The sequence below is a fragment of the Coregonus lavaretus genome (assembly GCF_964263955.1).
Source record: "Coregonus lavaretus genome assembly, chromosome: 23".
Classification (NCBI taxonomy): domain Eukaryota; kingdom Metazoa; phylum Chordata; class Actinopteri; order Salmoniformes; family Salmonidae; genus Coregonus; species Coregonus lavaretus.
Window position 1 is genome coordinate 44116284 of NC_140010.1, and position 27819 is coordinate 44144102.

The 27819-nt window shown below is 43.0% G+C and overlaps 1 protein-coding gene across 1 annotated transcript; it reads right to left on the bottom strand.

The window, feature by feature from the left end:
- Window positions 1-1010: 1010 nt before the first annotated feature.
- On the bottom strand, window positions 1011-26186 carry ranbp9 (RAN binding protein 9). The gene is made up of 14 exons (XM_084139938.1): window positions 25615-26186; window positions 17500-17611; window positions 16920-16972; window positions 15232-15399; window positions 14572-14594; window positions 9229-9413; window positions 8577-8689; window positions 8139-8247; window positions 7344-7498; window positions 5617-5773; window positions 4750-4859; window positions 4104-4255; window positions 2930-3041; window positions 1011-2169 (listed from the first exon to the last, which is right to left on the bottom strand). Exons 1-14 carry the CDS (start codon window positions 25829-25831, stop codon window positions 2039-2041), a joined length of 1797 nt encoding a protein of 598 aa, XP_083996064.1. The 5' UTR covers window positions 25832-26186; the 3' UTR covers window positions 1011-2038.
- Between the last annotated feature and the right edge of the window lie 1633 nt (window positions 26187-27819).

Sequence of the window (27819 nt, forward strand, 5' to 3'; positions counted from 1 at the left end):
AGCCTGTTAAAGGCAATGTCCCAGACACTGCGGATGTTGGCTCAAGTGCAATGCACTCATCGACTATGCGCTCGCCTTTGATCGATTCCCGGCCCAAGTCTTTCTATTGGGTTGGATGTCGTTGACAAGTGTTCTACTAACATCAAAAGCAGCCTATATGGGCTTTTCACACCTGACAATGTGCATGTTTGATGTATAGGATCATTATAGCAAATTGGTAGGTTAAAACCCTTCTCCAGGTATTGTGAAGATCTCTGCAGAATCTGGATGCTATCTCAAACACACCATTATCCCAAGATTTGATTAACTGGGATGGGATGTGGTTAGCTAAAAGCTATGAAAAGGCTTTGGGGGGGGGGGGGGGGGGGGGGTTAGCCATCACAAGCTGAGCTATGGTAAGCCCTGGGCTAGCATCAAGCTGCTGTTGTTATCCCCAAACTGCTATGGTTAGCCCCAAACTAGGACAATACCTATCCTGGGAGGCTAACATTCATCAAGAGAGCTCAGGCGGTAGCACAAGGCTAATCTGCTAAACATTTTGGGTGATTTAAAAGTCTGAAAAGCCCTTCATTGCAGTGTACAGAGACACATTCGATTAGAACTTATTAACTAAGACGGGATCTTAGCAGTCAAAATGAAGGAGAAAGGGCTTATGGCTCCTGAGTTCTTTGTGGGTAAAGGATTTACGATAGACATGACTGAATACATTAGAAAATTAAAACGTGTCATAACATTGCATCAAACCTGCTGTGCAGTTGGGAAAACTGAGGTCGGGTCAGGTACTGGGGTAGCCATGGAAAGGGTTAACTCAACTTCTCAACCGCAGTAACAAAGTTTCGACAGTCTCTCTACTAACACCACAAAGGATTCTTCCACTGTCAGTGTGAAGCTTTGAGTGTACATATTCTTTTCATATTGTTTCCTTTTGGTAGCTAAATATCTAATTATTGATAGAATTCATTTTATTCATAGAAATGTTAACATGTACACACGCTGACACTTGTCACTAGTAAGGAGTGGTGGGATTGGGACCTTTATTTGGTGGAATTCACTCTTGCCGGCGCGCAACAAATATACTGTGTATGCAAGTAAGAATAATATAATAATTAGCTAGAATAATAATCATCACCACCATGCCTTTTAAACCAGGAAGGGTTAACAAACAGAACCTACCCACCCTCCCCCACCTCCCACCTACTGCCCCTCCCCAAAATAAACAAGATTTTTTTTAAAGAAAGAAAAAGACAAAAAGTTAGGACTCTGGATTCTCTCACTGGCTTCTTCAAAATCTTGAGTCCACATGCATCACCAGTCACTGATGCCATGGGGTTTGGGTGTCGTCTTTTGCACCACCAAGGAGTTGGTTTCTCGAGGTGGGATCGGCTAGCGTACTCTGCAAACCCAGGTGCAAATGCACTAGAATGGGTCAGAATACTCACGTCTTCTGTGGTTATATCGGCCCGCCTTGCCTGGTTGGTCAGGGGGTTTAAATGGAGCACATTTTTGGTTGGCAAATGTGGAGTGTCAACATATGTCGTTGACTGTGGGTTGGTGTTGTGCGGTCACTGGAAAGCCGTTCCTTGTTCTTCAGACCAGGGTGGTCCACCTTTGCCCAGTAGTTTGGGATATGAAAACCCTGCATGGTTTGCCACAGTCACACAGATCAGGGAGGTGAATTTACTAGTTGGCTAATCTGCAATTTCTTCCCTCTCCCTATCAACCAAAATTATGTGGGCAGGCTTGCGTGACTGCATCAGGGTTCCCGTGAGACTTGGGCGACGTCCCGATTCTCGACCCTATCCCAAAAGAGTGCACTCGTACACTCCCCCTCATGGATTTCAAAGGAATGGACTGGTGTGAGGAATATGGTGAAAACTCCCTCCAGGCATGCCCGCACCAATCCAATGCTTTTAAAAGCATGAGGAGTGAACACTTCGGGAGGAGGGTTGGAGAATCTGAACGCAGCCTAGGCTAGCCCGGGGAGTAGAGGGATCCAGATTGAGTTGTGTGGAGGTGGGGGGGACCTGTGTGTGTCGGGCTAGTGCAGGTAATCGTCCACAGCAGCGAAGGCGCAGGAGCCGCTGCCAGAGTGTGCCATGATGGACAGGCACTGGGCGGCCTGTCCCACAGCTTGGGCCAGAGGGGGCTGCTTGGGCAGGTTATGAGTCTCTGGGGGGAGAAAGGACAGCTATGTAAGATAACATAACACACCCATAGGCAATGCATAGCTACTATTTTGTGGAAGTGTTAAGGACACTGCTAAATGAGTAACTTGGGGGGCTGCGTGAGGGCATTTGTGTGCACAACTTATTAAATCTGCAAGACTGATTCAACACCAATTTTCTAGGTTCATACATTTCTAACATCGTTGGGCAATTCATTACACGTCATATCCATGACATAGGCCTAGTAGCTAAGGACACCGCTAAATAAGTAAATAGTCAGTACTACATAGTACATCCATAGGCAATGCATAACACCTTCACATACACAAAACAGTAGCCATGGACACCGCCAAATGAGTAACTTGTTCACCATGACTCAAATCCTAACAAATGTCAAGGACTGATCAATGGAAAGAATGGCAGTCATGACCACGTTGGCAATTAACCTCTCCCATTTTCAAAGGAAAACGATTACGCCCCGGTCACCGAAAAGCTATACAGAATTAGCATTATTGTTACAGAACCAGCATTAGTTCTAATCAAAATGCTAAATTTACAGGGCCGGTTTCCCGGACAGAGATTAAGCCAAGTTCTAGACTAAAACGCATGTTCAATTGAGATTTTCCATCAAAAGTGCTTCTTAGTCCAAGACTAGTCTTAAATCAGTGTCTGGGAAACCGCCCAAGAGTGTATTCCCCAATGATGTACAACACTCGACTGCTGGCCAAGGAATTGGCTGAGGAGGCGCTCTGAAGTGTACCTACCTAGTATTGCACTGTTGAGTGTGGAACACACCGGTTCCCTCTGGATAGAGTCCATCTGATAGCCCACTGGGCTAGTCCACGGGTCCGAGTAGGCCAACAGACTGAATGCATCCTACAGAGGGAGAGGGGAAGAGATAAGGGACATAGAAATACATTGACCAGGGACAAGAGAGAGGAAAAAAGACAGCCAAGAAGAATGTAAAAAACAGTGCAGGGAAAAATAAGTGGGGAAAGGCAGGGTAGGAGAAACAGCAGTGGATGAGAGATGGAAGTAGTGTGTCAAGTAAGGTACAGTAACCTCATTGTACAGTAAGTTCAAAGTTGACATAACTGATCAGCGGTCATACACTGAACAAAAATGTAAATGCAACATGTAAATTGATGGTCTCGTATTTCATGAGCTAAAGAAAATACATAAAATAATTAATAATTTTTAAAAAAAATCACAGAAATTGTCCATACGCACAAAAAGCTTATTTCTCTCAAATGTTGTGCACAAATTTGTTTACATCCCTGTTAGTGAGCATTTCTCTTTTGCCAAGATAATCCATCCACCTGACAGGTGTGGCATATTAAGAAGCTGATTAAACAGCATGATCATTACACAGGTGCACCTTGTGCTGGGGACAATAGAAGGCCACTTTAAAATGTGCAGCCCAGGACCTCCACATATGGCTTCTTCACCTGCGGGATCGTCCGAGAGGGGGGTGGGGGGTGCTGAGGAGTATTTCTGTCTGTAATAAAGTCCTTTTGTGGGGAAAAACTAATTATGATTGGCTTGGCCTGGCTCTCCAGTGGGTGGGCCTATGCCCTCCCAGGCCCACCCATGGCTGCACCCCTGCCCAGTCATGTGAAATCCATAGATTTGGGCCTAAGGAATTTCTTTCAATTGACTGATTTCCTTATATGAACTATAATTTAGTAAAATCTTTGAAATTGTTTCGTTTATATTTTTGTTCAGTATATTAGCAGCACACTACCACCACAGCTAAGAGAAATGCTGCTTTGTGATTGAGATATTGTAGGTAGTTATCGGCTAATCGCAGCGCTGCATTGTTAGACGTAGTGTGACGTACACGCAAAACATTCGCAGCAAAATGTACATCCAAGGTTTTACAGGTATTACGTCGGGCTTTTTATCTGAAGTTGTTTGAACATGATTGATGGAGAGTACCTTGAGCATCTTCTTGTTGACCGAGTTCTTGCCGCACTCTCGGCGTAGGTGCTCACTCATGCTCTGGAGCTCCCGGCCAAAGTGGATCATCCTCTCGATGGCCGCCTGGCTTCCCCCGCACAGCTGCCTCTTGGACTGGGCCGACTCCACCTCTGTGGACACAGAACCAATCAAACATGCACGTCACACATGAGGACATACCATTCAGCCACTCAGAGGGTTGGTTTTGAAAGCAGAGATGATAGAGTCAATCATGTCAGTTGTAGACCATATTTCTTTGTGAAAAAGTACATTCCATGGGAATATAGTTCTTTTTAAAAAGGTGCAATCTGGGAATCTGCAATGATAATTTCAATTTTTGCTATATACATTTACATTTTAGTCATTTAGCAGACGCTCTTATCCAGAGCGACTTACAGGAGCAATTAGGGTTAAGTGCCTTGCTCAAGGGCACAGACAGATTTTTCACCTAGTCAATTCTTGAATAATAAGTTATAAATGCCTCATGAGTTTAGCACAACTCTTATTGTAACCCCCAAAATAAGATGCATTACGCCATTGTTTACAAACAAGAAGAATGGAAACAATGTATAGCTTCAAAATGTTGTTAAAACTATCACTATGGATGTCATAGCCTGTCACTCACCCATGTCTGCGTCACAGTCCTCGGTCTGGGCTCCGTGTTTGGAGGTGCCATTGAAGGAGGACTCGGTCACTCCGTTGGTGAAGTGGTCAACCTCCATGTCCACATCAGTACTGGGGAGGGGGGAGGGGGGGTGAAACAGTAGGGGGACAATCGGCATGTTTGAGGGGATCAGTTTGAGAAAAGCGAGGCACAGTGACAAATATATACATTTTATTTTTGACAATAAACATACATAGACAAAAACAATAAGACAACTTAACATTTACATACATTAATGACATCACACTTGCTCAGACCCACATGTTTCCAATGCTTGGAAGTCTCAGCCCCATATGACTTGAGTTAATGTTGTTTGTCTTTAACCCAAAAAAATGTAATATTTCAATAAAGCATTTGATTCTTCCATTCTCGTAACATTGGAGTATCATTTGATTTCTAGTACTTATAATCTTGATAACATGAATGAGTAGTTATTAGGGATGCAAGCTCATTTGTAAAATCAGAAGTTTTGTGCAGTCCCACTGCAATGTAGCCGATCTTAAACCTGCTTTTTTTTTTTATTATGTGATACGTTGTGTCAATACCTTGTTTTGCTGGTAGATGTTAAGCAGGCTGTGCAAGACTGCATAGTGTTGGGTATATACAGTTTCATAAAAAAAAAATTGTATCTAGTGTTTGATGCAGGTTGAGGCGTTGCAAGCTACCTAGTATTGAGTATGTGTTTGATGCGTGTTCAGTTCCTGGTGTTTTGGACATTTGTTCAGTATCTAGTAGTGTGTGTGTTCAGTACTGGATTTTGTTTTGTATGTTCAGTACATAGCCTTATGCGCATGTTCAGTACATTATAGGCTTGTGCATGTTCAGTACCTGGCGTTGGGCTGCTGCAGGCTGTGGCTGCCATTGAGGGAGCTGAGCTCAGCAGCGGGGGCAAGGAGGGCTGGGCTCGGTGGGCAGGACTTGTGACTGTGGGGGGAGGGGTGGGCCTTACTGGACATCACCCCATTACAACAGCCACCGTCAAACCCTGGGGAGCAACCAGGACAGTCAGTCAGTGAAAAACGCCATACAAAACACAAACAAACAAGGAGAATGGCAAGCTAAAGTATTTGACGAAATGTATTTGATCCAGGACTTCATTACGGTATGCAATGGAGAATGTTTAGAAACGTTTTGCAACAAAACAACCTGTTGCCTAATGAACACAAAATATAAAAACGCAACATGTAAAGTGTTCGTCCCATGTTTCATGAGCTGAAATAAAAGACCCCAGAAACTTTCCATACGCAAAAAAAGCTTCTCTAAAATGTTGTGCACAATTATAATTTTTTACATCCCTGTTAGTGAGCATTTCTCCTTTGCCAAGATAATCCATCCACCTGACAGGTGTGGCATATCAAGAAGCTGATTAAAACAGCATGATCATTACACAGGTGCACCTTGTGCTGTGGACAATATAAGGTCACTCTAAAATGTGCAGTTTAGTCACACAACACAATGCCACAGATGTCTCAAGTTTTGAGGGAGCCTGCAATTGGTATGCTGACTGCAGGAATGTCCACCAGAGCTGTTGCCAGATAATTGAATGTTAATTTCGCTGTTTTAGAGAATTTGGCAGTACGTCCAACCGGCCTCACAACCGCAGACCATGTGTAACCACGCCAGCCCAGGCCCTCCACATCCGGCTTCTTCACCTGTGGGATCGCCTGAGACCAGCCACCCGGACAGCTGATGAAACTCTGGGTTTGCACAACTGAAGAATTTCTGCATAAACTGTCAGAAACCCTCTTAGGGAAGCTCATCTGTGTGCTCGTCCTCACCAGGGTCTTGACCTGACTGCAGTTCGGCGTTGTAAACGACTTCAGTGAGCAAATGCACACCTTCAATGGCCACTGGCACGCTAGAGAAGTGTGCTCTTCATGGATGAATCCCGGTTTCAACTGTACTGGGCAGATGGCAGACAGCGTCTATGGCGTGTGTGGGAGAGTGGTTTGCTGATGTCAATGTTGTGAACAGAGTGCCCCATGGTGGTGGTGGGGTTATGGTATGGGCAGGCATAAGCTACGGACAACGAACACCATTTAATTTTATCGATGGCAGTTTGAATGCACAGAGATACCCTGATGAGATCCTGAGGCCCATTGTCGTGCTATTCATCCGCCTCCATCACCTCATGTTTCAGCATGATAATACATGGCCCCATATCGCAAGGATCTGTACACAATTCCTGGAAGCTGAAAATGTCCCAGTTCTTCCATGGCCTTCATACTCAGACATGTCACCCATTGAGCAGGTTTGGGATGCTCTGGATCGAAGTGTACGACAGTGTGTTCCAATATCCAGCAACTTCGCACAGCCATTGAAGAGGAGTGGGACAACATTCCACATGCCACAATCAACAGCCTGATCAACTCTATGTGAAGGAGATGTGTCGCGCAGAATGAGGCCAATTGTGGTCACACCAGATACTGATTTTTTTTTTTTATGCATCTGTGACTAACAGCTGCATAACTGTATTCCCAGTAATGGGAAATCCACAGATTAGGGCCTAATGAATTTATTTCAATTGACAGATTTTTGTTCAGTGTATCATATACCTGTGAGGTAGGCCTGGGAGCCACTGGCTTTGTGTCTGGGGCTGCTGAAGGGGCGGGGCGAGCCCGTGTAGCTGTCCTGGGACTTGGGGCTGCGGCCCCCCAGGCATCGCACCTCGCTGTCCGTCCCGTTCACCATCTCGATGAACTGTCTCACCCTGAGAGACAGGGGGATTAAGGGGACAGGGGGAGGGTTACAAAAGATTAGGCCTAGCCAATACGACCTTCAAACCGTCAACCACCACATTCAAAATACAGAATCAAGTACAGAAATACCAACAGACAACCAAATATACAAGGCTGCACATCAATGTAGTCTTGCCATTAAAGGGTCAGTTCAGGAATTTACAACCACTTCCAGGGTGAGGAACCATCTAACACCAAGTTGTAATATGAAATCAAATTTTATTTGTCACATGCGCCAAATACAACTGGTGTAGACCTTACCGTGAAATGCTTACTTACAAGCCCTTAACCAACAATGCAGTTCAAGAAAGAGTTAAGAAAATATTTACTAAATAAACTAAAGGAAAAAAAAAAAAGTAACAATAAAGAGGCTATATACAGGGGGTACCGGTACCGAGGTAATTTGTACATGTAGGTAGGGGTAAAGTGACTATGCATAGATAATAAACAGCGAGTAGCAGCAGTGTGGGGGGGGGGGGGCAATATAAATAGTCCAGGTGGCGATTTGATTAATTGTTCAGCAGTCTTATGGCTTGGGGGTATCCTGAACTTCCCCTTAAGAGGTACAGTTCCTAAATGTGACAAAACTGCCTATCCCTCACAGTTACTCACTTCAGCATAAATAAGAGGTTGGGGTTACTCTCCAGTAGGCTGGGGTACAGCTGTTGGGTGGTCTCGATGGCCTCTCCCATTCTGCCTGACAACACCAGCTTCTGGATCTCTGCAAGCACATCCCATTTACATTCATTCACATATTGGGAAGAGACTTATTGTGTGGCATGGCATTTCCCAATTTGTCTCCCAGAGTCCAAGAGCGTCAACATTTTAAAAAGTGTTATGGACAATCCTTTATTCTAGGCCCATTCCATTTTGCCCCTAGCCTCTAGGCAGACGTGTCCCTTAGCAATATTTTAATGGCTCCACCTATACCAACAACTACCCATCTAGCCTTTTAACATTTTATGAATGTAGCATATACATTCTAAAAATATACTCAAAGTCAATGACAGGACACACCCTAAGCCCATTGTTCACGCACACAGGACTCACTCTGTCGGTTTTTAATGGAGGCCAGCTCCTCATGCACAGCCTGGTCTGTGGATTTGGCAAAGGCTTCGGCTGTGGCACAGTAACTATGGTGGACCAGGTAGGATGCCACCATTCTGTGGAGACAAAGAGGTGGGAGAAACATAACAGCTCAGAGAGAATACAAATAATGATATGCTGCCTTCAAATGCTGTTGGGAATTCGGAAATACGAGGTTCAGACTCGGAAATAACCACTTAAACAATCCTCCAAGTCCAAATTTCAAGTGGGAAAATTGGATACATTTGATAGTTTATGAGTAGTGACATTTCAGCAGTGACCTTTCACCTTTTCAACCAAAAATGATAAAACAAAGCAATTTTTTACATGTCAAATTTTGACAATGTGGATAATGTAGCTAGTTTGAACATAATGTCAATGTTAGCAAGCTAGCTAACTTTAAGAATGTTAGAAAATTATTTAAATGAATTGTTCTGACTTCAAAATCACTTGAACACAATCACGTCGTATTTACGCCTTCACAACTGAGAAATACGAGATTCGGAGGAGCATTTAAAGGCAGCAATAATACAAGTCAAACCAGTTGCAAAGGCGGATGGGAAATGTAGTTTCCCCGTTTCCCTTGGTGTGTACTGCAACAAGGGAAGGTACTTACTTCTGGATCATGGACTGCCACTCTCCCTCCCTGTCCCCTATGGGGAACCTGTCGATCTGGGCCTGGATCTTAGTCCGCCACTCGCGCATGTAGTCTTCGATGTCGAACACAAATGGGTGCTGGCCAAAGTTGGCGTCCACCACCTCCCCAGGGGTCTGCAGCCCCACTGTGGGGTACAGGTTGGGCTGGGACACAAAATGGATGAGAGGACAATGCACTCAGATGATTTATCATCTTAAAATGTATGGTTCAAACATATACAGTACCAGTCAAAGGTTTGGACACACCTACTCATTCCAGGGTTTTTCTTTATTTTTACTATTTTCTACATTGTAGAATAATAGTGAAGACATCAAAACTATGAAATAACACATATGGAATCATGTAGTAACCACAAAAGTGTTAAACAAATCAAAATATATTTTAGATTCTTCAAAGTAGCCACCCTTTGCCTTGATGACAGCTTTGCACACTCTTGGCATTCTCTCAACCAGCTTCATGAGGTAGTCACCTGGAATGCATTTCAATTAACAGGTGTGCATTCTTAACTTAATTTGTCGAATTTCTTTCCTTCTTAATGCATTTGAGCCAATCAGTTGTGTTGCTCAAATAAGCAAAGAGAAACGACAGTCCATTACTTTAAGACATGGGTCAGTCAATCCGGAAAATGTCAAGAACTTTGAACGTTTCTTCAAGTGCAGTCGCAAAAACCATCAAGCGCTATGATGAAACTGGCTCTCATGAGGATCGCCACAAGAAAGGAAGACCCAGAGTTACCTCTGCTGCAGAGGATACGTTCATTAGAGTTAACAGCCTCAGATTGCAGCACAAATAAATACTTCAGAGTTCAAGTAACAGACACATCTCAACATCAACTGTTCAGAGGAGACTGAGTGAATCAGGCCTTCATGGTCGAATTGCTGCAAAGAAACCACTACTAAAAGGACATCAATAAGAAGAAGAGACTTGCTTGGGCCAAGAAACACGAGCAATGGACATTAGACCGGTGGAAATCTGTCCTTTGATCTGATGAGTCCAAATGAGATTTTGGGTTCCAACCGCTGTGTCTTTGAGAGACGCAGAGTAGGTGAACGGATGACCTCCGCATGTGTGGTACCCACCGTGAAACATGGAGGTGGTGTGGGGGTGCTTTGCTGGTGACACGGTCTGTGATTTATTTAGAATTCAAGGCACACTTAACCAGAATGGCTACCACAGCATTCTGCAGCGATACGCCATCCCATCTGGTTTGCGCTTAGCTGGATTATCATTTGTTTTTCAAACAGGACAATGACCCAACACACCTCAAGGCTGTGTAAGGGCTATTTGACCAAGAAGGAGAGAGATTGAGTGCTGCATCACCCGACCTCAGCCAAATTGAGATGGTTTGGGATGAGTTGGACCGCAGAGAGAAGGAAAAGCAGCCAACAAGTGCTCAGCATATGTGGGAACTCCTTCAAGACTGTTGGAAAAGCATTCCAGGTAAAGCTGGTTGAGAGAATGCCAAGAGTGTGCAAAGCTGTCATGAAGGCAAAGTGTGGCTACTTTGAAGAATCTCAAATATATTTTGATTTGTTTAACACTTTTTTGGTTACTACATGATTCCATATGTGTTATTTCATAGTTTTGATGTCTTCACTATTATTCTACAATGTAGAAAATAGTTTTAAAAAATAAAGAAAAACCCTTGAATGAGTAGGTCCAAACTTTTGACTGGTACTGTATGATCTTATATTATTGTATTTATTGTCATCAAACCACTCGAGGGGAAAAGTTCCCTATAGCCTCTACCACAAGTATATTTCACAAGCAAGATAAACTCAGCAAAAAAATTAAACGTCCTCTCACCGTCAACTGCGTTTATTTTCAGCAAACTTAACATGTGTAAATATTTGTATGAACATAACAAGATTCAACAACTGAGACATAACCTGAACAAGTTCCACAGACATGTGACTAACAGAAATCGAATAATGTGTCCCTGAACAAAGGGGGGGGGGGGGGGGGGGGTCAATATCAAAAGTAACAGTCAATGCAGCTGGTGGCAACATCAGATACTTAGTACTGCAGTGCACCTGCAAGTTCCCGGACATTTCTGGGGGGGTGGGGGGGGTGGCCCTAGCCCTCAACTTCCGATCCAACAGGTCCCAGACGTGCTCAATGGGATTGAGATCCGGGCTCGTCGCTGGCCATGGCAGAACACTGACATTCCGGTCTTGCAGGAAATCAGCCATACTGCTCGTTCTGTGCGTGGTGGCATTGTCATGCTTGAGGGTCATGTCAGGATGAGCCTGCAGGAAGGGTACCACATGAGGGAGGAGGATGTCTTCCCTGTAACGCACAGAGTTGAGATTTCCAGCAATGACAAGCAGCTCAGTCCGATGATGCTGTGACACACCGCCCCCAGACCATGACGGACCCTCCACCTCCAAAATCGATCCCGCTCCAGAGTACAGGCCTCGGTGTAACGCTAATTTCTTCGACGATAAACGCGAATCCGACCATCACCCTTGGTGAGACAAAACCGCGACTTGTCAGTGAAGAGCACTTTTTGCCAGTCCTGTCTGGTCCAGCGACGGTGGGTTTGTGCCCATAGGCGACGTTGTTGCCGGTGAGGACCTGCCTTACAACAGGCCTACAAGCCCTCAGTCCAGCCTCTCTCAGCCTATTGCGGACAGTCTGAGCACTGATGGAGGGATTGTGCATTCCTGGCGTAACTCGGGCAGTTGTTGTTGCCATCCTGTACCTGTCCCGCAGGTGTGATGTTCGGATGTACCGATCCTGTGCAGGTGTTGTTACACGTGGTCCGCCACTGCGAGGACGATCAGCTGTCCGTCCTGTCTCCCTGTAGCGCTGTCTTAGGAGTCTCACAGTACAGACAATGCAATTTATTGCCCTGGCCACATCTGCAGTCCTCATGCCTCCTTGCAGCATGCCTAAGGCACGTTTACGCAGATGAGCAGGGACCCTGGGCATCTTTCTTTTGGTGTTTTTCAGAGTCAGTAGAAAGGCCTTTGTAGTGTCCTAAGTCTTCATAACTGTGACCTTAATTGCCTACCGTCTGTAAGCTGTTAGTGTCTTAACGACCGTTCCACAGGTGCATGTTCATTAATTATTTATGGTTCATTGAACAAGCATGGGAAACAGTGTTTAAACCCTTTACAATGAAGATCTGTGAAGTTATTTGGATTTTTACAAATTATCTTTGAAAGACAGGGTCCTGAAAAGGGGCCGTTTCTTTTTTTGCTGAGTTTAGGTCAAGGAGCAGAGTTGACACCAGGGGTGTATTCACTAGGAACCAATCGGGCCGAAACTGGGAGGGGACCTACCCGAATTTGTCCCCTTAAGAAACGTGTGTTTTTGTTTTCCGTTGCAAAACATTTCACTACAGTGCGCAATAATGAATACACCAGTGCAGGACAGCTTGGTTTATAAGGAGCAGATAAACAAAAACAGAGACATGGTTCAGTATCCTATATACACTGTACATTTGTTTAACTGGCAGAGTTTGGGTCAAAAGCATTTTACGTTGTTAACTGTGTTTGAGCCAGTGTCAGACCAGGTAGCTATTACTCTTTCCAAAGTCAAGACATCATTTATTGATAAAACAGAGCAGAATTTGCCATCCATCGAGTAAGACTCAACCATTACTTGCATGGGAGGCAACTCAATATTAGGAAGGTGTTCCTAATGTTTTGTACACTCAGTGTATATGGCAAGGTAAACGATCCCGGATAAAATGTACAAAGAGGGAAAGACGTAGGCGGACTATCCGTACCAAACCTAAAATTGTATTTCCAAGCACATTTCGCCCCATCTTAAACTGGTTTAGACATGATTCTTCCACATGATTCTTATTGCCCTGGAAGAGGTGGTCTTCACTGATATAACCCTTATACAATGTAAACTACGCTTTGGTGCCATTATTGCTCACAATTTCAATTTGGCGCAACATTTAAAAAGCTAGCTATTTAAAAAGTATGGTCCACTTATCTAATTGAATCTGAACCACCCTTTATTACCTGGAACAGAATATGGAAAAATATGACCTTGGCATCCCTTAATCCAAACCACCAACTTATAAATTTTAAGTTTGTTCACAGACTGTATTTAACTCCAAGGAAATGTTTTACGATGAAATTTGCCCAAACTGTTCACTGTGTCCCCTAAATCTGGTAGGCACATTACTTCATATGATGTGGGAGTGCCCTGCAGTTAAATGCTTCTGGGACAAAGCTACAAAATTAATTTAGAAGTGCATGAGGGGGGGGGGGATAATGGGTTATCTTTGTATGCATTTATGTGATTGTTTTTGTACCTGTGCACTTCTGAAAAAGAAAAATTACAAAACTGAATAAAAAGGTTGGTCACCAAAAAAAAGCATTTTACATTCCAGACGGTTCAGGAAATTACGTGGAAGTCATGGAATGTGAGTTTTATATTGGCATATTCAATAAATAAATATAATATCCCATGACCACTTGGGTTGCATTCTCATTGGGCATACTCTGGTAGTTCCCTCCCAGTTTCATGCCTAATAAACATGACCCTGGAGTTAGCAGAGGAGGGATTTCTCAAAGCCTGTTTCATGGTCTAATAGAGAAAGGTCAGCTCTAGTGGAGTTGACGCACATCACCGTAGAGCCCAGAGAAACATGAATGCTGGCTTGCGGCCAACAGTTTCTGCTCAATGGATTATTGTTTTGGCTAAAGCTGTCTTATTTTATCCCCAAACAAGCGGCCATTCTGCTGGTAGGGGGACAGCGCAGCCGGCGCTCTCCCCCGCCTCAGTGCAGTGAAAACATGCAGTGTAAATTGCAAATTTTGGGGGAACTTTAAAATGGCATAAATTCTTCAGTCTTCACATATTTTTTTTTTTTTATATCAGGTCCTCCAGGCAGCAAACATCATTCAAAATATGCATTCTTTACATTAAAGCTACAGTGTGGGATTTGGGAAGCTGTGCAATGTTATTTCAATTCTTGATATTTATCCATTGATTCTTGAAGAATTTAATGTATAAATGTCTTATGAAATTAGCACAACTGTCTTTATCATAATCCAAAATATCACATTTTATTACTCCATCCATTGTTTACAAACAACAAGAATGTAAACAAACGAGGTATAGCTTCAAATAGGGGTCAAACTATCTCTTGGATGTCATGGAATGTTCGTCCATGCATTTAGAGTGCGGTCAATGAATGAGAGGGATTACATTTCCCTAACCCCATCTCTCAGCTCAGCTGTGTACCAAAACAAGTGGCAGGGATGCCGTTTTCTTGTTTTTTGAATCCCAGAATGTAGCTTTTAAAGATAAAATGGCCAGAGGGATAATACTTACCGGTAGATCTGTAAAGGCTATTCCTAGAGTACAGGAGAGAAGATTTAAAAAAAAAACATCAACATACATTTCTTCATCTCTGACTGAATATCCTATTTTGGGTACAGGAATGCATGGTGCAGCATATCAATTCTATTCAAACCATGATGTTCAATTTGACATAAAATGTTGTCTAAAATAAATATTAAAGGGTGAGATGAAATTGTGATATGCAAAGAAAATAAAGTATAGAAATGTGCTTTTATGAGTCCAATTATTTAGACCAGGATGAGAGAGAACAATGTTGTGTCGCGTGTTTACATGTGGTGTTGTTGTTGGTTGATAGTGATATGTTGTAAAGAAATGATTGGTAATAAATAAATTAAAGGGTAGAGTTTCCTTCACTTTTGTCTGCATAGTACTGCTGTGTATACCTATGCCATGCATGGGTATTGTGAACAACTGACTTCTGGTATAAGGAGAACTTTCCGGACCCAAATGCCACCAAGAACATTTTCCGGATCCAAACGCCACTAGAACTAGCCTAAGAGACCTTTTCATCCAATTTAGGAAATCACCCAAATTACGCCACAAAAAGTTCACCAACTGAATGCCACACCTTAAGTTCCATCGTGACAAAAATATGAATTATATTTTATGTTCTACAGGTGTGTTCCGTACCTAAGCTGTGGCCATTCTTTGTGTAGAAGCAGGTGTTGTTGATGAGGTTGACGCAGCAGCCAATCACGTCGCCTGTAGTGAACGTGGGGCCGTAGGGCTGCCCCGTGCCGGAGGAGCAGAACGAGTGGCCGTCATCTCCGTGGTAACCATACGAGTGTTTGTCCCAACCTGAGAATAACCATACAGACAACATTGTCGTCACTCTGAAAGATGATGCCTTGACTTAAGCGCAACATGTAAAGTGTTGGTCCCATGTTTCGTGAGCTAAAAAATACAAAAAATAAATCCCCGAAATGTTCGTCCAACTTGCCTCACAACCGCGGGCGGGGGGTGCTGAGGAGTATTTCTGTCTGTAATAAAGCCCTTGTGGGGAAAAATGTATTCTGATTGGCTGGGCCTGGCTCCCCAGTGGGTTGGCCTGGCTGCCAAGTGGATGGGCCTATGCCCTCCCAGGCCCAACCATGTCAAATCCATAGATTAGGGCCTAATGAATTTATTTCAATTGACAGATTTCCTTATATGAACAGTAACTCAGTCAAATATTTGAAATTGTCGCATTTATATTTTTGTTCAGTATAAGTACCACTTTCCTCTATAAGATAACACCTTATTAAACCCCAAAGATGACATTTGTACTAGCCAATACATACAGCACCAATAAAAATACAATAATGGACATAGCTACTAGAAGAATCACATCACCAATGCATCTTAAAGCCTCATAGCAGAAGATAAGGATGATCAGTCTTACACCTGGGTAAAATATAGGCCTATCAATCTGCCATGGCACTGGTTAGAAGCGCACATTTATTTTAGTATAGGTTTTTAAAGCTCTGGCCTAACAATATTTATGCTAATTATTTATCCTTATAAGGTCTCTGCTATAATGTCAAAATAATGTAAGAATATTTTCTCATTTGAATCTCATGCGTGTATTAGGTTTCCTAAGCATTAGCCACGTTACATTTGACACTGTTCTGTGGGTCACAAAGCTACTAACAGTTTCATTTAGCAATTAGCTCGTTTTAACAACTAGCCATTTGTGATTACTTAGCCATGATCTGGCACTGCTCGGTCTGCTGTGTTATCAGACTGCGCTGCATTGCTATGCTGTGGCTCTTTGCTGGGCACGCCCTGTATCCTGACTGGTATAAAAGTGTTAAAGGCTGCATCCCAAATGGCAGCCTATTTCCTATATATAGTGCACAACTTTTGACCAGAGCATGTGCAGCTCTGGTCAAAAGTTGTGCACTATATAGGAAATAGGCTGCCATTTGGGATGCAGCCAGTGTCAGAGAGAGAGAGACACCCTGCACTGCCAGATAAACCCCCCCCCCTGTGAGGAGTGCACGCCAACATGTCACCCTGTCCCAACGGTGTCATGTCAGGCCAGAGAATAAGCAGCCTGTCTGGCTTGTAAGGGCACACCCACACATTACAAATACATTCACACATGAGTTTCAGACAATACATACTCAGAGAATAGACAATCCACTGAAACACACACCAAGCTTATGTTCATCACCAGCACGTCTTCCAGACAATACACACACAAAAAGACAAATTCACATAATGCCCCATCACAGACCGGGACAAGTCACAAACCAAAATGGTCTTCGACACACCTGAAGACCGAGGCAGTCAACATTGACACGCACAAGCTATAGCTTTCAACAGTGTCACCTTACCAGGGAGTCTGTTCATGTTGACACCTTGAGCCGAGAGACCGATACCCATGTACCTGATAAACAGAAAGAGAGCAGGGTCAAAATTGTGATGGATCCAGGCATGTTAACGGTTTCATAATGTATGGGTTCCTCTGGCTACGGATATCTAAACTGCCTCAAGGGAACTTTATGAATCTTCGCAACATGATAGACACCCTCATGCAAAAGGTCAATTCCTAACTGTCCAGAGATGTTATCAGCACAACAATGGAAATCAGGGGTGTGTTCATTTGTGCACAACATAGCGAAAGTTTGATTGCAAATGAAAAAGTGTGTTTCTTAGACAAATTCAGGTTAGTCCCTCCCTGTTTTTGTTCCGTTTGGTTCTTAGTGAATACACCCTAGGAAAGAGTTGATAGGTCGATTAGTTGGGGTGGGGGGAATCTAATCTCTGAACCGTTAACCATTACATGGAACTGATGAGATAACCTTTTGTTCAATCGAGGTCAACTGTAGACTATGATTAGTGAAGTCAAAAGGGGTTTGCGTGGGTAGAGCCCAATGTGGGTGTGTGGTGCCCAATTCTGTGCGTCCATCTTACCCATCTCGGCCTTTACTGATGATTTTCACCTCAAAGTAGTAGACCCCGCAAGCGGCTGGGATGGGATGAGTGGCTCGTACGGATGCCGCATCTTTGGGGGTCTTTCCATGACCTGTGGGTGGAGGGAAGAGATGGCATGAGTGAAACAAGACACCCTGTAATCCAATTCAACCCATAGCTCTTACCCAGTAGGCACTGCTGTAGATCTGAAACAATTGGATAGGCGTAAGTAATATGGCAGAAATGCCCCCTGGCCAATCAGACGGCAACAATTACAACTACCATAATGCTTAAACCTATCAGACCATTTCAAACCTACTAGAATGGCGAGGGGGGTGGGCGGAACAATTGGAATTCAGCATTAGCAGTCAGTGCATATTTCAGTTTCTTTAGGCGTGGATTGAGACGCAAAACGGTAGGTGAACAGAAACAAGCCTATCCCCGCAACATGGTTTTCCCCTAGTGCTGAGCGATTAGTGCTTGAGGTCGATTCAGTTCGATAAAACAAATAGTCACCGTTTTCAATTTCAATAACTTTTTTCAACATTAAATGCACTATGCATTTTGATTACACAAATGATTACTATTATTTAATCCCAAGTTATCATCTCATCTCTATAGAACTGCTACCTATGCTGTGACAAAATCACTTCAAAGTAAATAAGGTATACTTTTATGAAAGCTGAATACCAACTATCAAATCATTTAGATCATGTATTTTCAGGTAGAGATACCTTGAAGCAACTGCTCTCTATATCCCTCTCAATTGGGCATTCTTCGGTCTTCTCTCTCTCCTTGTCTGCGCCACACTAACCTAACAAAGCAGGCGTAAAAGAAACAAACCGGACAAGTAGGCGCGCAATGGATTATGGTAATTGTAGTTCATTACCATGTTGTCTGAGCATCTTTAATTTTGGAAGGGGAGGGGATATTTGGCCCATAGAATTGCCTGAAACTGGCAGAGAATTGGCATTTAGGACACCCAGAAGACATAAGTATCATGCACTGTCTGTAAGTCATCAGAAACAATGTTAACCCTGGCATGGAGTCCATTCACACCTGTGTGACACTAGCCACAATAACGATTACCCACAATAGCGGAATTTGCGATTCACCTTTAAAATAAAAGTCCCCCCTTGAAACTGAGGCAAACTGATTCAAATAGTGGAATAACGCCATATACAGTGCCTTCGGAAAGTATTCAGACCCCTTGACTTTTTCCACCTTATTAGGTTACAGCCTTATTCTAAAAATGATTAAATTAAGAAGAAAAAAAATCCATCTACACACAATACCTCATAATGACAAAGCAAAAACTGGTTTTTAGAAATTGTTGCAAAAAAATTAAAACTGAAATATCACATTTACATAAATATTCAGACCCTTTACTCAGTACTTTGTTGAAGCACCTTTGGCAGCGATTACAGGCGCAAGTCTTCTTGGGTATGACTTTCCAAGCTTGGCACACCTGTATTTGGGGAGTTCCTCACATTCTTCTCCGCAGATCCTCTCGAGCTCTGTCAGGTTGGATGGGGAACGTTGCTGCACAGCTATTTTCAGGTCTCTCCAGAGATGTTCGATCGGATTCAAGTCCAGGCTCTGGCTTGGCCACTCAAGGACATTGAGACTTGCCCAGAAGCCACTCATGTGTTGTCTTGGCTGTGTGCTTAGGATCGCTGTCCTGTTGGAAGGTGAACCTTCGCCCCAGTCTGAAGTCCTGAACACTCTAGAGCAGGTTTTCATCAAGGATCTCTGTACTTTGCTCCATTCATCTTTCCCTCGATCCGGACTAGTCTCCCAGTCCCTGCCGCTGTAAAACATCCCCACAGCATGATGCTTCCGCCACCACCACCACGCTTCACCGTAGGGATGGTGCCAGGTTTCCAAAGAGTTTAATCTGGGTTTCATCAGACCAGAGAATCTCGTTTCTCATGGTCGGTCTTTAGGTGCCTTTTGGCAAACTCCAAGCGGGCTGTCATGTGCCTTTTACTGAGGAGTGGCTTCCGTCTGGACACTCTGCCATAAAGGCCCGATTGGTGGAGTGCTGCAGAGATGGTTGTCCTTCTGGAAGGTTCTCCCATCTCCAGAGGAACTCTGTTACTCTGACAGAGCTCTAATCAGGTTTTTGGTCACCTCCCTGACCAAGGCCCTTCTTCCCAGATTGCTCAGTTTGTCCGGGCGGCCAGCTCTAGGAAGACGCCAAAATAAAATGTACATTTATTTATTTTTTATGATAAGGGAAGCATTGAAATAGCGCACATAAACAGATCTACCGCTTAGACTTGCGTTGAAAAGAATGACAGATCTAACTCACATTTCTATGTGAATTTTGTCAGGTCGCCCAAAAAGTTACATATTGCAGCTTTAAAGTCCCACAATAAGGGCAACGACGCTAATATTGATGTAAACAGTTGTGTTCTGTGGAATGCCAGATGTCAATGCCGGCATCCCACAGAACACAACTGTTTACATCAATATTAGCGTCGTTGCCCTTATTGTGGGAGCTAATGTGGCTCAGTTCACACCGGTGTCAAAGTCCCGCAATTAGTGCTACAACATTAATATTTGTGTACACTCCTCAGTTGTGTTCTGTGGGTGACACGGAGTAGACTGATACCCCATTTCATGGACCCAAGATCCATAGGTAATGCTGTACATTGCTCGCCTGGCTACCGAGACTCCTTGCTCCAGTCAAACGCTACGCCCACAGACGTTAGTTTCTTTTCTTCAAAGAGTCTGGATCGGAGTAACTCCCCGATCCTTCACCGAACATGGACACAGTCGGGGCCGTCTGATTGTTCCAGAAGCCGATGGGTTGAGCCAGAGCCAGAACACACGTGGGTAAAGCTGCAGTTTGAAAACTCATGGGCTTTGATACTCTGATTGGTTAGAGACAAGCCAATCGCTGAGGACTTTTTGTACAATGCCCCTCGTGCCCTTTGTCACCAAAAATTACTTCAATGATGGCAGTCTTACACTCAAGTATGTAGCGAACGATAGAGCAGCAGAAGAATTTAGTGTGAGTCGCCAAGGCACTTTACCCTAATTGCTTCTGTAAGTCACTCTGGATAAGAGAGTCTGCTAAATGGCAAAATAGAAAAAGTCAGTCAGTACATTGCAATATGAATGTCAATACGCACCTTTCTTTCGCATTTAACCCAACCCCTCTGAATTTGAGGTGCGGGGGTTCTGCCTTAAAGAGAAGTCGTCGGCAGAGATTTTTATTCATTTTAATATTTGCGCAGTCTCAAAAAGGGTGTTATTGTTAGCTATTTTGAACAGTCAGCAGACTAGTCGTAGGGCCCTATAAATTCAGTTTCAGGTTTCACTCTCAAAATCCCATGTATAACGCCCACCCGATTGATACCATGCAACTCATCATGACATCATCCTGCCAGCTCGGCCTACTTTGCATTCAACAACATTCAATTGGGAAGTTTTTTTTGGGGGGGAAAGCCTTTAGAATTGTTCATTCAAAACAGCGCATGATGACAGAATTCCGCATTGGAAAGGTTTCAGACCATACTTATATTTCTGGTTTAAATACCCATTGTAGCCTTAGCATTTAATGACCAAATGTATGTGGACACCTGCTTGTCGAACATCTCATTCCAAAATCATGGGCATTAATATTGAGTTGGTCCCCCCTTTGCTACTATAACAGCCTCCACTCTTCTGGGAAGGCTTTCCACTAGAAGTTGGAATATTGCTGCGGGGACTTGCTTCCATTCAGCCACAAGAGCATTAGTGAGGTCGGGCACTGATGTTGGGTGATTAGGCCTGGCTCACAGTCGGCGTTCCAATTCATCCCAAATGTGTTCGATGGGGTTCAGGTCAGGGCTCTGTGCAGGCCAGTCAAGTTCTTCCATACCTATCTCGACAAACCATTTCTGTATGGGCCTTGCTTTGTGCACAGGGGCATTGTCATGCTGAAACAGGAAATGGCCTTCCCAAAACTTTTGCCACAAAGTTAGAAGCACAAAATATCATTGTATGCTGTAGCGTTAAGATTTCCCTTGACAAACCATGAAAAACAGCCCCAGACCATTATTACTCCTCCACTAAACTTTACAGTTGGCACTATGCATTGGGGCAGGTAGCCAAACTCAGATTTGTCTATCAGACTGCCAGATGGTGAAGCATGATTCATCACTCCAGAGAAAGTGTTTCCACTGCTCCAGAGTCCAATGGCGGCGAGCTTTACACCACACCAGCTGACGCTTGGCATTGCGATCTTAGTGTGCGGCTGCTCGGCCATGGAAACCCATTTCATGAAGCTCCTGACGAACAGTTATTATGCTGACGTTGTGTCCAGAGGCAGTTTGGAACTCGGTAGTGAGTGTTGCAACAGAGGACAGATGATTTTTACGTGCTACAGCTCTCGGCGGTCCCGTTCTGTGAGCTTGTGTGGCCTACCACTTTGCGGCTGAGCTGTTGTTGCTCCTAGACGTTTCACTTCACAATAACAGCACTTACAGTTGACGGGGCAGCTCTAGCAGAGCAGAAATTTGACTTGTTGGAAAAGGTGGCATCCTATGATGGTGCCACATTGAAAGTCACTGAGCTCTTCAGTAACGCCATTCTACTGCCAATGTTTGTCTACAGAGATTGCTTGGCTGTGTTGTCGATTTTATACCTGTTAGCAATGGGTGTGGCTGAAATAGCCAAATCCACTAATTTGATAGTGTCCACAAAAGTATAATAAGTCGAAAAGTCTTTCCTACCTACCCTAACGTTGTCGTTCTTCTGTGAGCTGCGTGACAGTTTGTCCCGCTCAAAATAATCTACATAACCAATGTTCCCTGCTGAGCGCAAACTTGAACGTTGTGAAAATTCTGTGCAACTTCCGGCACACGTTTACTGTGAACAGGCTATACCCACTTTAAAAAGTGGTCAAGTAGACTACTGTGGCGATTACCAGTGGCCTACCATAAAAAAAAAATGAGAAAATGCATCCCATAACATTTTAACATATTCAGCCTACAGTAGCAGCAGCCAATGTGTGGTGTTTTTGTTGTTGAAATGTCAGAAATGTTTATTTGTAAATTTTGAGTTGTTTTATTCTCACTTTAACAGATGAAAATAAACAAGTGAGATGGGGAACTTTTCGTTTTTTCATTTAGTTGCATAATAATTCTACACACTAATAGTTGCCCAATAATTGTGCACACAGATATTCTCCAAAGAAAGCCAAAACCTCACTTTTACTTTCTTAAATATTCAGGTTTGAGGTTTATTAACATTTTGGATTGACCGAGAGCACTGTAGTTGTTCAATAATAAAATTAATCCTCAAACATACAACTTGCCTAATAATTGTGCACACAGTGTAGGCTGGATAGGGAGGCGATTTCCCACAGTTAAAGCCCCACATTAAAAAAAGGGCAACGACGGCAATGTGTCAACTCTTCAGTTGTTCTGTTGGTGTCAGTGAGTAGGCCAATAACCCATTTCAAGGGCCCAAGATCCATAGGTAAGGCTGTACAGTGCATAGCCTACAATTATGTTCGCAGTGTAAGTCTGAAGTCTAATACATCCACAGTGCGATTTCAGATGTGTCAAATTAACTAAATTGTATTTTTGTTGAATTTATAGAACATTCCAAACTTATTTGGACTAGATAATGCTAAACATGGCATTATTCCACTATTTGTATCCATCAGTTTCAATGGGGGACTTCCACTATCGTGGCTAACTTCACCAGAGGAAGAGGCCCAACTCTGCGAAAATCTCTCCCTCCAGCAGGTGGCCTTTTTGTTGTTTTGCCCACCAAGCAAGGAGTTTTTGTATGGAGGTCAATGAGTGTTGAATTTGGTCAACAACAAAAACATGTAATGGCTTATTTGCTACGTGAGGTTTATTTGATCTAATAGAAGTTACGTAATGTTTAAGTTGTTACAAGGGTAGTGATAAGTAGGACACGTGACATCCCGGCAACTTTGAGAAAAAACATTATCAGAGTTGTCTCGAGATGGCTATGCATATTCATGGCATGAGGCTAGTAGTATAGCATTCCTCTCCATTGAATACATGTGGTTGACGTCAACAACCCTCATCGAATATTCAAAAAAGGATTACAATAAATGAGATGTATCCACCAATCCAAAAGAAAGGATAGGCGGGAGGTAGACAGCCCGCCATGCCGCTTTGTGGACAACGACTCCCATTGTTAGGGCGGAGAGACATGCATCTTGTCAGTATATCCATAATCTTGTGTCAGTCTCAAGTGACCAGTTGTTGTTAGTCAAGTGTGTTTATTTGTTTAAAGTTTGCATCAGCCAGGCAGGCATGGAGCATCTGCATCAAGGGGCCAGGGTTCCGGTATAGAAGCACAGTTGTGACTGCTCCTATAGTTTTGCGTCAGTACTGGCCCATAATGACAATTTCCAAAGAAGTCAGATTTGCACAAAACATTCATTGAATTATTCAAATAATTGTCACAGAGGCTGATTTTTCCCTCCTCCGCAATTTCCTGGTTGCTAAAATTCTAATAGTTCACCTAATTTCAGTTTGTGACAAAACAAGCTAGTGTAGAGAATCATTGTACCATCTAAACCATAACCAAAAATATTGTATTTTCAGCTGTTTGAAGCTGTTGTACAAAACAGGATGTAAGGCGCAAAAATGAAACTAATAGGAAGCATATTAATAGAGCACAGAACAGAGCTACAGCTTTTTAGACTTGCTTTCAATGAGAATGACAGATGTCATATTTCTATGTGAATTTGGTCAGGTAGCCCAAAAAAAACATATTGCAGCTTTAACATTTTATATTCATCCAATGTCTGCCATGTTTTTGGATGACGTCGTGGCTGCTCCCTGTGCGCCTGTGAAGTTTGGCTGTGTAAACCGGATATAAACGGTCCATGAATCGGCATATGCATACGCGAATAGATTACTTTGAAAACAAAGGTCGGACATCTTGGACACAGTCTAGTTCTTATTGTACCTCAGTGATCTGCATAGCCACAATAGTATTTGTAAAGCCATGCTGTTCTCTAGACGCATCACATACTATGAAGAGATTGTTTAAAGGGTAAAATGTAGGGCCTACACACCCAGGAAGGAAATACACTGTTACACCTTTATGAAGTAGGCCTACATCAAACACTGGGAAAAACACACTTCAGATACCTTTAGTTGGTTCAGGTACTAAGCCAGCCTTGATTGTCACTCCAACCATTGACTTCCAGTTGCTACTAACTAAAAATCCACCATGACATAGCAACCGATTAAATAATAGCATTTGCCACCAATATTAGCTAATATAGGTCACACATATCCTAAATGGGTAATGCTGAAGAAGCAGATCTAGGCTAGCTAGCTAGCTAGCTAGCTAGCTATAGGCCTATGGCTAGACTACAGCCTACAGGATAAGGGCTTTGCCTTTGGGTGTCATTTTCTGTTTTGTCAGCTTGACAAAGCTAGCTTGCTGATTTATGTGCCAATTTAACTAGTTAGCTAGTAGGTTAACTAGTAGATTAATTAATTTGTCAACCCTGGGCCTTCATTTAAAAAACTAGCATTGGGCCCTGCCATTATAAGTAAGTTAGCCTAATCAGCTGTTGTGACATGTTTATTTCCGGACCTGGTCGATTCTATCTATACTAAACAGCTGAAAAACAAAGAAACTAGCCAGTTAGGTAGTAAGGTACAACTGACATATCAATGATATTTTTTAATCAAACTATCAACTTTTGCTAACTTTGACAAACATTAGTTATGTTAGGACTACAGTTCGCCCAACTGGAAAGCTAACGTTAGTTGGCTAAACGGGGTAACGTTGCTAGTTAACGTTACCTTGTTTTGGCTGGGGACTTCGCCAGCTGGTTTACAAGATAGCTTATGGTTGATCATTACCTAGTTAACAACCTAACTTAGTTAACTAACATTAGCTTGACTGCGTTGTTATCTAACTAACGTTAGTGCTGTCAATACGTTTTATTGAGAAAGACAACTGCTAAGATTAGCTGCGAACGTTGGCTAGCTAAAAGGTAGTTAGCTAAAAGTACGGCTAGCTAGCCACTGACATGTAACGTTAGCATCATCAGCTTACTTTGCTAACGTTAGCGCTCACAATTAATTTCATTCACGTGTCATAGCTAACGTTAGTTACCTTTATAGTGCACTCGAAGATTGTTCTGAGAGAGGCCAATGTAACTGAACTTGTCCTTCGGGCTCCAGGATCGAGGAAGCGGGGTTTCAAGTTCGTTTACCGCTGGATAGAGCCGTCGGAGTTGCTGGTTGAGCTCATTTTCCTGCTCGTTCAGAGCCGAGTCTCCGTGAACAACAACCGACATTAGAAACCCACAGCCCGATGACTGTCCAGACATGGCTATCAAACTGTTTTATTTAAGTTAGAAAGCCGTGTCAGCCACCGATTCAAACAACTATTAACTATAAGTCAAATGGCCTTACAAACTGACAAGTATTTTAAAAGCTCACTAGCTAACGTTGCTGGGTAATGCTAGCAAACTAAATAAGCGTATTGCTAAAATGGCTCGATAGCTGACAATCGCTGAACACATAAAATGACGAATTTAACGAAGAAAACCCATCAGGCTAAAGCGTTTTGAGAAAAGTTGAAAATATACGACACAAGACTTATCTCGCAGGTATGATTAGAGCTGCTAGACATCGACAAAGTATGGCTAACCTCGATCTTTTGTTTGTTGTCGGTGCTAATCCACACATTTGATTGGTTTAGAGGATGTCCAGTCACATTTCCTTAAGTACTGGAAAGTACATGCTCAGACACATAACAAACATCAATGCATCCCTCAATGTTCTATCCTCACAATGTTATCAACAGTTTATCATCTTTAGGCTAATTGGTCTGCAGAAACTCCAGCTCTATATGAAGTAATTCTCTCTTGGAAAATGGTAAAGTAGTTAAATTGTAATTTCTTCACCAAATAGGGTACCTAATGCAATAATAATAAAATAAATAATATGCCATTTAGCAGACGCTTTTATCCAAAGCGACTTACAGTCACGCGTGCATACATTTGTTGTGTATGGGTGGTCCCGGGGATCGAACCCACTACCTTGGCGTTACAAGCGCCGTGCTCTACAAGCTGAGCTTGCAATGCCAGCAATGACTGTAGGAAGTGGGGTAAATTGAGGTCTAGTCCTACATTTCCATCACTGTGGAAAATGAAAAAGTTATATCAATGAATAAAGAATCGAACGAACATCATTCTTAATAAAATGTTCTACAATTAGCACTGTGGTCACACTAATGAAATCAAAATCTATATAACAATCACCTAATAATGCAAATCCAAGTTGAACCTAGCTCACCTACTACTTTTCTCAAATTCTGTCATCCCCCAGGATAAATGATTAGGCCAACTCTTCCTATACAACAGAGATACTTTAGCTTTGTTCACAATTTGCAGCTCGTTTACAGTTTGTTTACAGTGAATCTGTTTGAAGCTAGAATTAACTGTGACAATGTAGTCTAACTGTCCTGAGTCTGACTAAATGAAACTTGCATGCAGGGGCGTCATGCACCCATTATTTTAGAGGGGGCACAAAGTACATGAGGATGGAAAGGGGGTGGTCCCCCCACTGCTCCGGATGTAGGAGAATTTAGCATTTTTCAAACACCTGAAACAGCTATTTTTCTGCATTGGTTATCTAAGCATACCTCTTCACCTGTTCAATTGTTATTTACCTTTACCTTGCTAGAAGGCATGCCAGCTAAGGGACAGATCGAAATGTACTGGGGGGAGGGGCTGGTCCAACTCAAGGTGTAAAAATAAAATGCAACCCCCTCCCCAACATTACAAATATTTTCACATGACCCTCCCCTTGTACTGTAAAATAAATGTAACACCCTCCCCCCTCATAGAATTAACTCAAAATAATGTTTACGGCCAAAAATAACAATACCAGCGACCCTGTGTTTATAAACACGGATATCGACTTTGCCACTTCAACATGCTTTTGTGGCACGGTCGATGCCACGTAGGGCTACGGGCCAGAAGGTTGAGGGTTCGCCGACCACAACTCTCCCTGCCTGTTTCATTACACTACGATCATAGCCAGCTGCAGACAATGAACAGCTAGGGGGAAATCCGATTTTCAAAATTTTGATGCCATATTTATAATGATATAAAATGTATGCAACACATTTTCCACCAACAGGTTTCTGTGCAAATGCACCACACAACCAATAAACAAAGCATACCGATTTCAGGCACATCATGGTTTACGTTTTCAACACCACAATAAATAGACTTTGTCAATCTCGACAAACAGAAAATACATCCCTCCCTACCCAGTATTCGAGGCTTTGCTTGACAATGTCATTAAA

Bases quoted from the DNA above. Each gene is read 5' to 3' on its own strand.
- ranbp9 (XM_084139938.1), bottom strand. From the start codon at position 25,831: ATGTCTGGACAGTCATCGGGCTGTGGGTTTCTAATGTCGGTTGTTGTT. The intron at 14,595-15,231 runs GTACGGAACACA...CCTGTACTCTAG, and splicing joins AAAGAATGGCCACAGCTTAG to GAATAGCCTTTACAGATCTA. The intron at 4,256-4,749 runs GTGAGTGACAGG...CTGTGTCCACAG, and splicing joins GGACTGTGACGCAGACATGG to AGGTGGAGTCGGCCCAGTCC.